Source organism: Lethenteron reissneri, chromosome 31 (genome assembly GCF_015708825.2).
Source record: "Lethenteron reissneri isolate LAM-NWPU_2019-01 chromosome 31, ASM1570882v1, whole genome shotgun sequence".
NCBI classification, from domain to species: domain Eukaryota; kingdom Metazoa; phylum Chordata; class Hyperoartia; order Petromyzontiformes; family Petromyzontidae; genus Lethenteron; species Lethenteron reissneri.
In genome coordinates, this window is record NC_083809.1 from 4552315 (window position 1) to 4569137 (window position 16823).

A 16823-nucleotide genomic window follows, 5' to 3' on the forward strand; every position below is an offset into this window, starting at 1 on the left:
TAGATAGGTTCAAAGGGTTAGCTTCTAACCCCCGCTCTTCCTGAACGCTTGTTTTGCGATCGAAACGTAGTTTGTTATTTACTTTGAACGTATCTACGTGACTTTACCGAAAGACCCAAAGAAGAGGACCTCTTAACTTGCTAACTTTCTCAAATCCATGTTCATTTCTTGATGCACAAATTGAATTTTTTTTGTTCCATTTTCTATGTCAAGTTAGCAGAGGCCAACCAACCACATCGAGTGCACACCTGGTGTCGTGAAAGATTTGAATTTGCTCGGCAGTGTTCGTGATGGATGCGGTAGATTGTGAGTTGTGTTTTACAAAGCACTTTTTTTACACAAGTGACTCAACTTTTATCGGCTTCTCACGAACTTGCAATTTGTGTCGGTTCGGCAGGCGAGAGCAGCCCACGTCTGCTTCCAATTTGCTTTTTCCATAGATATAGAGGCGGCACGGCATGTCATTCTGGAAAATACAATAGTAACGCCATCTCGCCTCGAGTAACATCAAGTTTTCTTGAAGGTAACACATTCCTGCGGAGGGAGCTGGTAGGAACGTTGGGTTGCTCGGTCAATGGCCAGGGTCAACGGCGGCGTGTGTATTCCGCAAATATGCCTGACTGTGAGGGTGGGCACAAGCCGGCGTGAGTAGGTTAAATGTTGAGTTTTAGAAGGGCACCACGGGGTGACCAGCCCCTCCCCACCCAGCCCCCACAAGAGGTGACGCACGTAAAGCTGAAGAGACAAGATATCACCTGTCCCTGGTACTGGCTAAAATGCCTCTTTGGGCTCGTCATAATGTTGGGTGAATTTAATGCCCGAGTCACGCAGGCACTTGGACTGGAGTAGTTGGAAGGCATGGGCCAGATCCACTCAACAACGGGAGGCTGCTGGACTTGTGCAGCTTGGGGGCCTTGTAAATCACAAACGCAGCATTGACATCAACGCATCCACATTATGGATGCAAGAGCGTACATCTCCTGGACCAGAGACAAACAGCAAATGCGGGCCTATGTCCGTAACGCCCAACTACTGTGAAGTTGATCTGCCCACGACCAGCTTGGCGTCTGTAAAATGCACCCACCATTCTTCTCCTGCAGGCGTCTGCGTTCAGACAAGGACCCCATTCACATCCGCAACAGCCTGGTCCGAGCTGATGCAAGTTCCGTGCAATGGAGGGGAAATGGGCGAGGTTCAGGACTGACTCATGCAGCTGATTTGGGTACATAGCCGACCTCCCCAGACCCTATGAACGTGCTCCTGCTCCTCAAAGCAGTAGGCACACTCACCAGACAGGCCCACTCCCACAACCTACATCTCACAGTCCAGAAACGGGGAGGCCTACCGCAGCCTCTGCTCGGTGTGGTGAGCTCGTGCGGCACTAACAGCCCACAATCATACATCAATTTAGTTCCATCAGAAAAGCTGGGCTGGCTGGTAGTGGTCTCAAGCCATTAGATTAATATGCAGCTTTTTTGATACAGGGCAGAGCATGGAGGCCAGAGAGTGCTGGGCTGTTGTAGTCTTCTGCAATCGACACGTGTGCATTGTTCGTTTTGTTGTCATTTCTGGTGCTCAGGGTCTTGACGAGATACTTAGTCCAATTTTACCCTTGGGCAGGCAGTGTAGGCTTAAGGGTATAGTACCGTTTTTGACTCGTATCTCCAGAGACACAAATCAGTTTTTTCTGTATCCTTTATTACAAAAATAGTAGGAAAAACATTTCAGCTTATAAAATGTGCTTACGCTATATATTAGGCATCGTGTCCCACAAGACCATATTTAACATTTAGATGGACGTGCCGAGTCACTATTCACATCTTACCTGCGGAAGAAAAAACACAAGAAACACGGCCATTATGAAACAGCATGCAGTGCTACAAAGCACCTTGTTGCGTGTAAGCGATTCTAGCCCCAGTTACCTGAATGGAAGAAATACCTGGTTCCAATTCTAAGTGGATTCTGCAAGATTCAATCCGATCCTACAAAGAGAGCAATGTTTCAACACAAACAGCCAGGGCCCAAAGACGTCTTCTGCACGATATTGCTTTGACAATTCACAGCCGTTCATCAATCTGGTGTTGGATGTAGGCTGCCATTCAGTCACCAAGACTCATCCATCACCCATCTTCCCCTTCCATAAAAGTATCCCTCCCCAAATCCATGTACGTTTCTTAATCTCTGAATTACGTTCAGATTCACCTCATGAAATTCCAAGCATGCTTCCATGAATCTGTGCACCGTTAGCGTTTCTATTTTCTTTGAGGTATCCACATTTTTAAACCCACATCATAGTACCGATGAGAAAAACTTTACTCTATAGGCAGTGATGGTATGTTGCTTTTCATAATGAAATTAATTTAATAAAAATGACCACCTGCCTTTGATCATTATGATCCCAAGCCACCTTCAATAATTCCTCTAATAATACTTACTGTTATTTTCCCGGTGTCCCTCCATCGCATACTTTATTGTTCAGCGAGCTTGTTGTAATCGTTTTCATCATACATCTTAAGCCGAAATTTCAAGTCTTCTTAAGTTCTTCAATAATTTCCTGCAGTCAATTTCCATTGGTGGCTACCAACGCAGAAAACCTGAGATGGTCAACTGATGAATCCTCATCTAGGACTGATTTCTCAAATGCAATGTCCAGAAAATGTCGTTGCTGTGAATATCCTTAGTGAAAGTGCATCTCCTTGCCCAACTCCTCATACAATTCGTAGTTACTTTTCTTCATGCAATTACAGTGGAGCCGAGACTGTCAACTCTAAGTAAAACATGTACTGCAGTACATTTATATATTACTGTAGTTGCTCCGGTAAAAATAACTTAGTCCCTTTGCCAACCCACTGTTTGGAGGCTCTCACACCATCTGTGGAATGGTTGTTTTGACCGGAATTCATTGCCGGGTTGGTGAAGGGGGTGCACGAATGGCATCGCTACTATTTGTGTGGCCGAGGATTCTAACTGCCGATTGCTGGCTTCATCGCAGTGCCAAATGCTCACAGTTGCTGAAGTATCATGTGAATAAGTAAATAATTAAATCTACGAGAATATAAATACCTTCACAACACCTGAGTCGTTGAAGACACAATTGGACTATTTTTAATATTACACTTCAGCCAAATGAAGGCAACTAATTGAAAAGCCCAAGTTGTGGTGTACGGCCACATTTTACCGATGTTGGGAAGGCCAAAGGGTGTGCTTTAACACAAACACATGCAAGGGGATACATGCCAAGGAAGTATGGTCAGCAGCCTGTTGGATGTACTGCCACCCACCTGCACCTTGCATCTGGCTGCTTTGAGTATACTCTAGGCCTGGACAGCATTGTCAGTGCTTCCCATCATGCTACAACACACCTTACATTTTCTACTTGGCATATTTTGTCTCTGCCCACAAGTTTTTTTGCGGAAGGGCATTTGCAGCCAATGCATGAGGCAGCATATGAAAGCAAAGGTAGGTTCCTTCTCTTGTACACGTACAGCCTTTCTCAAGCCACTGCTGGAAGGGGCCCGAGGCACCATAGACTTGCATGGCTCTACTAGCAGTGCTTAGATGCCATAAGAGGATTTTATTTAAGATTCCTACATGTTGAATGTATGCACATTCCGGCCAAAGTAAATTCCTTGTCTGTGCGAACTTTCATGGCGAATAAAATCCTTTCTGATTACGCTTCACCGGCAGCAAATGCACCGGACAAGGCCTCAACTATTTCAGGCAGTAAATGCACCGGACAAGGTCTCAACTACTTCAGGCACAGGCCCAAGTTGATGGCAGCCTCCCTTCAAACAACACCATCTCTATTCCATTAACCTTGAGCACTGGATTATGCCCTCCACATCCTGCAGCCAGCGATGGCCTTCTGGGCTCCATGCGTAGCTCTCCATTGCGCCGTGGTCGAGATGCATTTGGGCGTGCGTCTCTCTCCTCGCCCTCTGTAAGCAGCTAGCATAATCTTCTCATCCTAAAGGTGGAGTCTTCAACTCGCTGAGCTCCTACTACCGTGTGGTAAATATGTTCAGATGTTCATATTGCCAATCACCTCCATGACCTCATTTAGCCTGAAATAGGTGACTTTTTATCCAATCCCATTAACCAGTGATTTTTATTTATACCAAATTCTCGCATGAAAGTAGGCCAAATAACCTCTAGAACTGTGGTGGCCTTTCGACCAGCAGTGGCATACGCAACTGTCGGGTTCTACCGTTACCAAAATCATGGGTGTGCCAGGCAAAGGCTTATTTTAGCAGACAGCAAATTGTTTGGCATCACCTAGTGAGCATTAATTAGTGAAAGTACATATTGTCTTACAGTATGGGAGGCACATTTGCCATTTGTTTGTTAAAAGTATGAACGTGTGTCTTGAGATTTGTGCCGTGGTGAAATCTGTCCTCATGAAGCAATGCAAGGTAAAAATACCTCAAGTTTGTGTTGTGGCGGAGGCCAAATAAGAGCATTTTTATAATATATGCTAAACACGTGTTCCCTCAACAGCGCTTATATTTAGCAAATGGGCATCATGGAAGTGTAATGTCTGATGGTATGGTCAACAAACCCATTTTATTCACAGTACCTTGCGAGAACGCATCTATTGCACATTCAGGGGTGCAATTGTTCATTAGGTTAGCAGTTCACCAGAATAAAGGTGAGCAACCTATATCATGTTGCTTTGCACTACACAACTGCTGAAGCAGTTTAAGAAGCAAGTGTAATGCCTTCTGACTCCCACCTCCCATGTCCCCTAAATAAAGACCTCAATCTAACATTAAAGTATCTTAAATTGTCTTTTATTCGACACTACAATACAAACCAACATGTGCACAGGAGAGAAAAAAAATAACTACATTTTTTTCTGTTTCCAAACAACCGAATAAGTCACAGTTACAGTATCATATGCTAGACAAAAATACTACGCTTTCATACAAAAGATAAAAAGGTATTGAAGTTAACTAAAAACGGCCGTTCATCATCCAGCAAGCTCTGGAATGGTAGAACTTAAAAACAAAGTGTTTTGCTTGTCGTTAACACAAGGGAAAAAACAAATAGGTAACAGCCTTAACAACTATTTTATTATTCATTTTCACCTATCGAAAAAACCATTCCCAAAGGATGAACGCACTAACAATCTCGCGTCTACCGCAGGCGTCTGTGGGCTCCTCTGTTAAAAGCCTCTCTCCTCACTGCCTCGACAAGGTAAGAAGGCTGCCGCCAACACGGGATGAGGAAGAGCATAACCTGCCGCTGTCCTGCCCCACCACCTGTCCCGTTCAGTTCCTCCTTTTTAATACATTGATGCCTGTCAAACACGAACAAGACGGCATTCCTTGTTAACGACTCGTCTAGGTGTACGTCAAAACGTCTCAATGCATTTCTCAACGCACTCAATTCAAATTAAGTGGGGTGTGGTCTTAAAAGTGGCACATGCCGTGATCTGTTCTGTTTGGTTGAAATGCGGCAGATGTGTGCGTGTGTGTGTGGCGTTTTAGAGTGCATGGTGTTGGGGGGGCATTACCTTTGAGAAATCCTGCCCACAATGATCAGTATCTGCCACCACGAACTCCGTAGTTTCCGCCGCCGCCGCCACCGCCAGAGTTATAGCCACCTGTTGGCAAGCATCGCCATTTGTAATGGATTCAGGAGCAGTACATGGCAGTTGCGATTGGAAGGATTCTTCACTAAAGATACCCATTGGCAAGCATCGCAATTAGCAAGGTTTTTCTAAGACACCGGATGGAAAACTGTTACCCGACGATCCACTACCTGTTGGCTAACGCCGCGATTGTGAATTCGACAACAAGGTATGTGCGCTACCCTAACACTTGGTCATTTAACGATGCATCGCTTTGATCAAAAATAGATTCGTACGCCCACCGATGCATGCAGTGAATTGAACTTAAGGATTTAAATGATAGGCACAAGTGAAAAAAGCAGAAATACAACCAAACAAGATGGTAAAAAAAAAAAATGAAGGATTTCATTTTAAAATTGAATCGCTGACAGATGCAGAGTCACGATCCAATTCAATAAAAGCTATTGTAGTAAATGTAGCACAGTAGTTGGCTGCCAAAATTACATAACCCAATTACATACACAAGAGTTGAATTCAATTCTCACATACACAATGACGCGTGTTCTGCGAGCGTAGGCCTTGATGGATCGATGCATCGTCACGCGTCTACATTCATGCCTGTCGCTTGTTCGTGCCACACGTGGCCTCTATTTTCAGCACAGTGGGGCTGCTTTACCTCCTCCGTAGGGGCCCCCACTCCTCTGGTTGAAGTTTCCGCCGCCCTTCATGGGACCGTAGCTCGACTGCTGTTGGTTGTAGTTGCCAAAGTCATTGTACTGGCCGCCGCCTCCATAATTGCCTGGGGTGAGGAATTGCAACGTTATCGTCAAACTAAGGTGAATTATGAAAAACCATTCATAATTGCGAGTTAAAATGTACACGCAGGAAATCTTTACGGGGGGGGAAGTCTCAAGACTTTCAAGGAGGCAGTGGCGTAGCGTCGTTGGCATGGGCCCTGGAGCAAGGAATGAAATGGGGGGCCCCCCCCACCGCCCAAACTTCAGCCCCTTTTCAAAACCTGGCATCTGAGCCCTTGTGCAGCTGCACTGTCTGCGCCCTCGATAGCTACGCCACTGTCAAAGGAGGGTACACACTACTCGAGTTTGCTGAGCCAATGCCTTTCGTGGGTTGTTTTGCATGTGGGAACAAACTGGAGTGCCTGGAGGAAAACCTGCACATGCAAGAGAACACGACTTCAGGGGGCTCCACATTGGTGGAGAAACACACGGAACCACAAGACTGCACACTCTTTAGACGTACGTACCAAGGGATTAGCACTCAAGCCTTCCAATGTCACTAAGCTACTACAAGCAACCTACCACCATACACCTGCAAGTAAGAGTTACAAGTGAGAAGAGACTGATGGACACTCACCGCCTCCATAACCACCACCGCCGCCACCATAGCCACCCCCTCCTCCCCCCCCTCCATTGTAGCCGCCACCATGATTCCCATAGCCTCCGCCGCCGCCACCACCACCAAAGTTCCCTGTGCAAGCACGAGAAAGGGTTAGACATGTAAAGCATCGTATCAATGAGAATGAATTGTTACGTCCATGACACTTGCGTCTTAATTGTGCACATTTACAGATTATGCCAAGTACATATGCTAACATTACTGTCATATCATTGCTAATACCCCAATGGGCTTTTGCTTATAAACAATGCTTACATACTGCTCAAATTGGATTGAATGAAAGAGACTGTGCCCCCTCCAGGACTTCTGACACAATGTGGAAATTAAGCAAACTCACCATTGCCATAGCCATTGTAGCCATCATTTCCATAGCCACCACCCCTGCCACCACCATAGCCACCTGAAATCACACGGAATGTTATATATATTTTCAAACTGCACATTCAACATACTTGTAGATGTTATACTTGTAATGTTTGAATTCCCATATCCAACAGTTCCCTTTATTTTTTTAAGAAACCCACAACCTTGGAAGACTTCTAAGGCAGGCACCACATTGAGAGTGTGGTTAACTTTGATAACATGTATTATTTCCAGGTCTGCTCGGCAGCTGCATAGAATCAAGTAAATTCAGTTGTTGAACAAAGAAACTGATGTCTCAACATAAATAACATTACTCAATTGGGATTAGTCATAGCAATCATTGCCCTCCCTCCACACCCCGTCTAGCAGATGAGGACAGCTACCACTGGGGGTGCCGTTTCAAAATGTTTTAGATGCGATTTCAGTCCCATATAACATGGAAAGCAGGGTTTCCCAAAATCCAGAAATTGAAACCCACCACGCTATGCACTTCCGCGTTTACCAATTTATTCCCCATTAAAATACAAATGAACTCATTCCACGTTGCATAATGATCATTAAACACGTGTACACACACGCATACCGAGATTTCAATCTGATATCGGCTCCCATTAACGCACACAATTGTTTAGTGCTTCACGTGGGACGCTAACAATCATCGGCCACGTGCAGCGTGTAATGATTTTGTATTTGATTGGGGAGTAAAATGGTAAATGCAAAAAGACGTAGCGTGGTGGGTCACGAAGACTGGAGTTTGGGATACCGTGGTATAAAGCATAAAAGGGTTGTCACCTAAAAATTATTTCCATTGCATTTGTAATGTGCTTGAACCGCTTAACTCACCTCCACCTCCGTAGTTTCCACCACCGCCGCCACGGCCAAAGTTTCCACCGCCACCGCCTCCACCACCACCCCGTCCAAACCCACCACGGCCTGTAAACATTGCCACAAATGAGTCGCAGATATCACAACCCCTTCCCCCACTAAAGCAATGTCATTTCATACAACTTATTGTATTATGCTTAGGTAGCCAGGAAATCATCACCAAGTCTCAAAGACTTTTTCAGGAAGGACCTGCCAAGTTTTGCAAGTAGGGGGCAATGATTGCCGCTGCGTGTAATCCCAATGGAGTACAAGTACAGGTATTTAGCCAATAACAGCTACAATGTTTTTTTTATATGGAAGGAAACCAATGCAGAACAGAGGCATAACAACAGCAACCAAATCAAGAATCAAACCCAGGCCCTTCTTACTGCGTGGCACTAGTGTCACCATTGCACCACCCCTGCCACTCACTGATGTGCATGCACAGTAAACTATTTAGGGTAAGGGTGGCCCAGATAAAACTAAAAAAAACGTTTATTAAAAACTCACTTGATTTTCGCTTTACAAAAATGCAGATGTGACAAAGTGGTGGTCGTGTCCTCTGCGTTTGGGTTTGCTCACCTCCACCGCCACCTCTCTGGTTCATCTGCATGGTCTCCATTTCATGGCGCGAGAGTGCTTTTCTGACTTCCAACTTGTGACAGTTGATGGTGTGGAACTTTTGAACTGTCGGATGGATACAAAAACAATGAGAAGGGGGTCAACGTACTTATGCAGCACAGTCATTTAAAATAGAAAACATGAATTGAGTTTTTGCCCTGTTAAGACTTTCAGTTCTATAAATGACATTATGATACATTTAGCCACCCTACAACTGCAACTTACAGTTCAGAACGTAATTGTCTTGTGAGCTTTCATGCACAAAATCAGACAAGTCAACTTTGTACTGCAGCCCCCATGGCTCTTATTACCCTGCCCTTGAGACGACCCTGCCCACCTTAGTGTTCCTACTTTACAAATTGCACAAAATTTAGTTTCGCGCATTTCTTTTAAGAACGCATATGCAAAACATTACGCTTATAATCAGGAAACGTTCCAATTCCTAAGCAACATACACGCGAAACACTGTGTAATGAGGTAACTTATAGTCTGAGATTCCTGTACCATCCTGTAAATTTATTATCCTGCATTTAACATAGGCTTTCACAAGCAATATTAAGGTTTTTGGGTTAGATGGCATAAACACATTTATGTTTACGTAATGCAACCCCAAAAAACCTCTCGTGAACTTGCATGATTACAGGCGATCCCCTCCTATCGGCCTGTCCTGCCATCCCCCACACAATTCTCTGGTGACTTAAGGTACCTCTCCCCGCAAACTTACAGACTATCTGGTCGACGGGGTCGTAGTCGTCGAAAGTGACGAAGGCGAAGCCCCTCTTCTTGCCCGTCTGCTTGTCGGTGACCATGTCAACACTTTCCACGCGCCCGAACTTCGAGAAGTAGTCGCGAAGGTGCGATTCATCGGTGTTGTCCTTGATTCCACCCACAAACAGCTTCTTCACCGTCACTTGGATTCCCGGTCGTGAATCCTGATGAACATAGCCACATTAGAGAGTTGAGGTATTTTTAGAAGCCAAATTCATTACAAAAAATCGATCCAGTTAATTAATCAGCTATTAAAACCAACTACCTCCATCATCAATAATGTTGTATAAAAGAAACATGTTACGCATTTCATTGTTCTTAACATGGTTTATGACCAACGTCAGATATTGTATCCTTTCCCAGTTTTATCCCAATTGTGCTATTGGCGTCATGTTCCGAAACAAAGTATCCATTGGAGTAAAAAATATACACCATGGTGTGAATAGCAACACAAGCACTGACAATGTGTGGTCCCCCAAGGCAGTGCCGGTAAGAAAGAACAAGCCGTTTATTTAACAATCGTGCTGTAAATGAGCCAACAGAAGCTGGAAATACTGTAACATTTATTTGCTTATTCAGAACATGCGTTCCCCCCTCCCCTCCCGCCCAGGATACTCACGTCTCGCGGCACGGCCCTCTTGGCCTCGACGACTCGCCCATCCACCGTGTGTGGCCGCGCCTGCATGGCTGAGTTCACCTCCTCCATCACCGAGTAGGTGATGAAGCCGAAGCCGCGCGAACGCTTCGAGCTGGGGTCCTTCATCACCTGGTGGGGGGAGGGGGGGGACGCGCATCAAGTAGTCTGCCACACAGTGGTTCTCCAGCAATGCATGTACATACGCTGAACTTTTCACACCGTACATAGCTAACCGTGCTAATCCGTGTGGGGACGGACAAGGTGTGGGAGAAGATATACAAGAATACACGGTGACTAGCGTACAACCACCACAAGGCTAGGACTTTAACACGTTCATTTTTGGGAGATTCCCTAACATCCTCTTATATGGACGTAGCCATCAGACATGGCCCACAGAGAATGCCCAGGGCAAAGGCGGGCTTGAACAAGGAAGATTGCACAAAATGGGGTGGGTCAGGCTATAAGCCAAGGAGAGTTAAGAGTTTGCCATGATTGTAGTGAAGCCCCACCTAATAAAATTGGCTTTTAATGACGTTTGTTAAACTGTTAACTCTGGATATTAGTTCGTATATTTAGTGATTTGAAGACTCTGGATTTGCCGAGTCAGATCGTTACGCAAGTCACCATAAGATGACATTTAGAATCCACTAGGAAATGTAAACATTATTTGGGTGCATGCAATTATCACATTACTTAATCATTAATGCTAGTGGTTAACGCTTTCCCTAAATTATGCAACCACTTTTAACTTAACCCAAGTGATAAAAAAAACTAAGCAAATTTGCTTGGCTGCAAATATGGTCATGTCATAAGCTGCACTGAAATCAGTGTTGTGCTTTGCAGTGTTCACACTTGCACAACATATACGGTGTACGTACCACACAGTCCACAATGGTGCCCCATTGCTCGTAGTATTCTCGTAAACTTTCTTCAGTGGTTTCAAAGCTCAGTCCGCCGATAAACAGCTTCCGCATTTGCTCCGGCTCCTGTTATACAATGTAAAGATGGGGAAAGAAAACAGTTAATGCTATTGCATGAAAATGGTGTGGTTTGGCATGCCACTTCTGTTATACAAATGTATTAAGCAATGACGATCCAACACTTGATTTCACCCCGTGTCAAAAGAGACATCGGGGCAAATGCTTTCCATTCTTGACTTTTTTTTAGCCGATCACACCAAGTACATTCCACGGGTACTATTTTGTAATTAATACAGCCAAGCTTCCACAATAGGTAAGCTTAACAATCTCAGCACCACGGGATGAGGGTATGATAATTGGTTTTTTACCCTTCTATCTGGCAACAAAACTGTTGCCAGATAGAAGGGTAAAAAACCAATTATCATATTTTTACTGGCAAATGAGGTTCCCATAGTGGGATGAGGGTATTTTGCAGGAAAGCTAGTGCTTACCGTAATAACCATAATTCAAACATTAAACCACAACTCAAAACTAATGTGGTTAGAGTTTAGATACAATTTGTGGTTTCCCATTACCTAAAAACGTAAGGTGCAACCACAAACATTTATTCCTGCTCTAAAACCTCAATATTAAAAAAATGTCATTTCAGGAAGCCCAAGATGTATGTGGACCACGCGTAAAACACGTGTCGTCTCCTGCAATGTTCAGCCCCTTTGTCAATCTCCTACTGGATGAAGACCCCCCCCCCCTCACTCCATGTCGGGAGTTGTTTGACCATACTTCGCAACGTTAGACAGTGCTGGATCGTGGAGTACTGATTTGATATCACATGTCTGTTCACCTACGATTACCCAACTTCCAAACCATCGCACGCACTATGCTAATATACACTGATGGACTACGCAATTACCACCTCTGTAAAAATTGGATTGGTACGAAACAATGAGCCGCTTCATTCAAAAACAGCCCACGTGTCGTATTTAAGTCATAAAAAAAAGCTTAATTATAAAGTAAAACACGTGGATATGTGCTCGGCTATCGATAAGCCTTAAAAAGGCAGTTGTGGAAATTCCACATTTGTATGGCCGGAGCGAGTCGTTACATAACACTAAATATGATCACACCCACCCTGCGCATGCGGTTTTGTAGACAAATCATATTATTCCAGGAAGCACTTATATTGGCCACATTACATTGGACGAAAGAATGACGTTGAAGGGCGATTTTTTTCACTTTTTTAAATGATTAACCAGTAAAGGTAGGTAATACTCTACAATTAAAAAAGCGTGTCAATTAGGTCAAATATTTTATTCAATTAAACATCAGGCTTGTAAAAGGATTCACACTTTCTAAATTGTATCTATTACAACTCGGGTCAAGATTAAATAAATAAAAATCAACGATTCAATTACTTTATATTTTTGCACATCAATGCAATTCCCAAAAACACACGGAGCTGTAATATCTTAATGCAACCACACAATTCGATTTTTCCCAGTTTGATATTTAGTGGGGTTTTAATTAAGCACAAATTAGGCGTTCACAGCCTAAGAATCTACAACCGTTAGAGGCTGGGCCACAGCGACTTCCTTCCTGCCCTTCAAAATGCTTGGCGCAGTTTGAATGGATAGGTCGATTTGATACCATCGGTTGAGAAATAACAATCGCCACGTTAAACGCTTATAAAACCACGTATACACCTTTCGATTTAAAGCTTTCGTGACTGCAGGGATTCATCTTCTTGGTTCTTTCGGTAAAGTCACGTAGAAGGGAAGTAATAAAACAATAAAAATAAAACATAATACAATAAAATAATTCTCACGACGTTTCGGCTACAACGCAAGCAGCCGTCTTCAGGTGAACTTCCTCTTCACCTGAAGACGGCTGCTTGCGTTGTAGCCGAAACGTCGTGAGAATTATTTTATTACGTTTTATTTTTATTGTTTTATTACTTCCCTTCTACGTGACTTTACCGAAAGAACCAAGAACACGTATACACCATTTGCTAGGCCATGTTGGGCGAATTTTTTTTAGACCAAAGTATCCAGATAATTTGTAGCCTTAACCCGTTGATAAAAAAAAAATCGAACATTCAACACACACACATACTGATGCACCGATATAATACAAAGCTTAATAATAATCGATACTCAATAATCGATTAACCGCCATGTGCTCACCTAAGATGGGCGTCACGGCCTTCCGCAGTAACCCCCACGGCGCGCGGCCATTTTAAACCTCGCCGTTACAAACAACTCACCCGCACACATTTCTCCCTAACAATGGTCGTGTATTACACCGACGGCAAGAGCGGACACATTTTTGTTGTTTTTAAATCTATCGGTTAAAAAGGAACAACCCGAACCCACCACAATTAAAACGAACGAGGTAGCCGCAGAGCACAATGGCCGGCCCGCTTTGAAGCCATTAACGCGACGCAACCTTGCAGCCTGGGAACCCGATTAGAATCCGCGATCATCCGGTCCGTATCGGCGCACGCATCGCGACGAATCGACCGCGTTACGATGGCTTAGGGTGTACTCGGTGATACCCGCGCGATATATTTTGTGTCCTCTCGCACACGAAACCTCACCACCATCTTCGGTGATTGAAGGGAAGAGCGGCGAGCGAAGCGGGCGGACCGGCGGTCGAACTTTCAAGAAGGCGCGGTCACGTGGTGGGCGCTGTCGTCACGCTTATAATGATATGCTAATGAGATACGTTAATCTATTTTTTTTATTCAGCGCAGGTCATAAATTACAGTGAATGTGTTTACACAAAGCTGTGACCTAATAAATTGTAAGTTACTGATGGGTTTGTAATTTTGTTTTGTTTTTAGATTTGTTTTTATCCCATACACGCCCCCCACCCGTCCACCCCGCCCCCCTAACCACCCCCGGCTCTCTTTGTTCAGTTCACGCCTTGCACGCAATGGCCTCCATTTGTCAATCCACTGCTGTATGAAGGGATATAAACTCAAATCAAGATTAAACTCATACCTGTCATACTCTTAGGTTTTTTTCGGTAAAGTCACGTAGGTAAAAATTATAATAAAAATAAATAAGATAAAAAATCTATGCTAATAAAATAAATAAGAAAAATTTTAATAATAGAAATAATAATCTTTTTACCTACGTGACTTTACCGAAGGGATATAAACTCAAATCAAGATTAAACTCATACCTGTCATACTCTTAGGTTTTTTCGGTAAAGTCACGTAGGTAAAAATAATAAAAATAAATAAGAAAAAAAATCTATGCTAATAAAATAAATAATAAAATTTTGAATAATAGAAATAATAATCTTTTTACCTACGTGACTTTACCGAAAAAAACCTAAGAGTATAAATCCTTGCAGTCACGAAAGCTTCAAATCTAGAATTCATACCTGTCAACCCCTTATCGGTGCCCAACCTTATCACAGACCAATTCAGACCGTATTGGTCACCCCCGTGCCCCTTATACATATCAACGTTCATCCCACAAAATACCATCGCAAGGGTGAAACAAACAAATAGATAAACAAAAACATATCCCCGTGTTCAGTTCAGTTCATTTATTAGGTATAGTGCTGTGAGCCATCGGCTCTTGAATCGGGTGCAACCGCAACAAACAAATACATGAACAAGAAAACATCTTAAAGTGACTGTGCAAACAGAAAAATCCAGGAAAAAACAGAAAAGTCTTCCAGAAAAACCACCGCATATCAATGCTGTGTGCAAAAATCCCAGTGGGATGCAAGTCAAACAATAACAACCATAAGACAATTTAGATTAAAGTTATCAGTCTAACTCTGTACTACAACAAACAAATATGGCTAAACCAAAACGTTTTTGAAATCACCAACATAAAGCTGTAAAATCAATGAATCAGTGATCATGGGCTGTATGTACACCGTTTGGACCTGAAAACTCAAATTCCCCCGAACAAGATTACGGGATAAACCGTATAGCACAGAGCATCGACGGATTGTCACTTTGCACTGTCGCTTGTCTAATTCGGCATCGGTTACAAGTGTTGAATGTGTGTACTATGTTGTACTTCTTTCGCGCCCTACGTAGCCAAACCGTGCTCATACCTGTCAACCCATAAGGTTTTACCTGTATTCGTGTACATGGAAATTGAGTTTTCAGGTCCTATACGGCGTACAGCAAAAAAATGTAATGTCTAATTGTTGTGTTTCCCCCTTGTGATGGGACTTTGTAGGAAGAACTTTGAGATTTATAAAGGCACTGGGTAATCAATAAGGTCTGAATTGTTGTGTAATAAGGTAGGGCACTGATAAGGGGTTGGCAGGTATGAATACACACACATAACTATTAGGTAATAAAAAAACTAGATACATTTTTGTGTTTCATCCTTTGTGATGGAACTTTGCAGAATGAACGTTAAGATTTATGAGGGCACGGGGTGACCAATAAGGTCTGAATTGGTCTGTAATAAGGTAGGGCACTGATAAGGGGTTGATATGCATGCGTACTAATCGGAGGTGCGGGGGAAGGAAATTCGTTTCAATTTAGGTGCAAAAGTGCCACAGCTTCAGTGGCTTCCTAATATCGGAAGGAAGAGCGTTCCAGACGGCCATCTGAAAGCGTGCGATACGCGAAGTGACACCACAGAAAGCATCTACTTCGTTAACCGAGGCATTATTGTGCTGTACGTTGTTTTTAGATTATCCTGCAGGTCTGTACAAGAAAAATTTCTAAATACAGTATTCCTGTTATTGAAATACTCAGTGTTGTCACCGAATCCCAGTTACTGTAAACAAATCTTTAAACGGAATAATAAATTATTCCACAAGTCACATGATCTTCACGGTGTGTTTTTTTTTATCATCAAGGAGGAATATACAGGGAACAACGTAGGGTATGTAATCTAAGCAGGTTCTTTTAAAGGTATTTTTGTCTTGGGGTACATGGGGTACTTTATGAAAGTCAATTATTTATGGGGTACTTTATTAATTCAATTATTTATTACTGTTCCAACGTGAAACAGCAATACATTTGGCACATTTGATTCACATGACATGTATTAATATTGGTAGGAACCTCCTGGTTACACCAGCCCACAGGGGATTATTGTGTCCGTTGTGCAGGGAGGGGCTGGGTGGGGAGGGGAGGGGCTGGGTGGGGAGGGGAGGGGCTGGGTGGGGAGGGTGGGGCTGGGTGGGAAGGGTATGGAGGGGCTGGGTGGGGAGGGTGGGGCTTGGTGGGGGTGGGAGGGGTGGGGCTGGGTGGGGAGGGGCTGGTCACCACGTGGTGCCCTTATAAAACTCAACGTTTAACCTACTCACGCCGGCTTGTGCCCGCCCTCACATTCGGGCATATTTGCGGAATACACCACGCCGCCGTTGACCCTGGCCATTGACCGAGCAACCCAACGTTCCTACCAGCTCCCTCCGCAGGAATGTGTTTAGTTGTGTCGGGTGGAGGAGGGTTTACAATGCATTTATACACGACCTCACCGAAATAAATCATGCATCATAATGTGGCCATGAAAGGCTACGTTTAGAGTTCGTAAAGCTTTGCTGTTCCTCCTCAGTTGAAGGAGCGCAAACTTAAGGTGGTTTACGGTAAGGTCCATAGTTTGGGTTGCATGGCCACAGTGGAGCAACTGTGGCTTGTCTTAAATTATTAAATAATACTCTTTGGTTCTTTCGGTAA

General features: G+C 43.7%; 1 protein-coding gene across 3 annotated transcripts; it reads right to left on the bottom strand.

Annotated features, from left to right (window-relative positions):
- Positions 1-1677: 1677 nt before the first annotated feature.
- Positions 1678-13854, bottom strand: LOC133349693 (heterogeneous nuclear ribonucleoprotein A2 homolog 1-like). Of its 3 annotated transcripts, none has more exons than XM_061563352.1 (11): positions 13755-13854; positions 11120-11227; positions 10224-10370; positions 9561-9768; positions 8798-8902; positions 8195-8284; positions 7326-7388; positions 6947-7060; positions 6249-6371; positions 5516-5605; positions 1678-1825 (listed from the first exon to the last, which is right to left on the bottom strand). In XM_061563352.1, exons 1-10 carry the CDS (start codon positions 13758-13760, stop codon positions 5541-5543), a joined length of 1029 nt encoding a protein of 342 aa, XP_061419336.1. In that variant the 5' UTR covers positions 13761-13854; the 3' UTR covers positions 1678-1825; positions 5516-5540. The 3 variants fall into 3 exon arrangements, with proteins under 3 accessions (XP_061419336.1, XP_061419335.1, XP_061419337.1); XM_061563351.1 differs by lacking the exon at positions 1678-1825 and adding an exon at positions 4775-5299; XM_061563353.1 differs by lacking the exon at positions 1678-1825 and adding an exon at positions 4775-5299 and having other exon boundaries at positions 13758-13841.
- Between the last annotated feature and the right edge of the window lie 2969 nt (positions 13855-16823).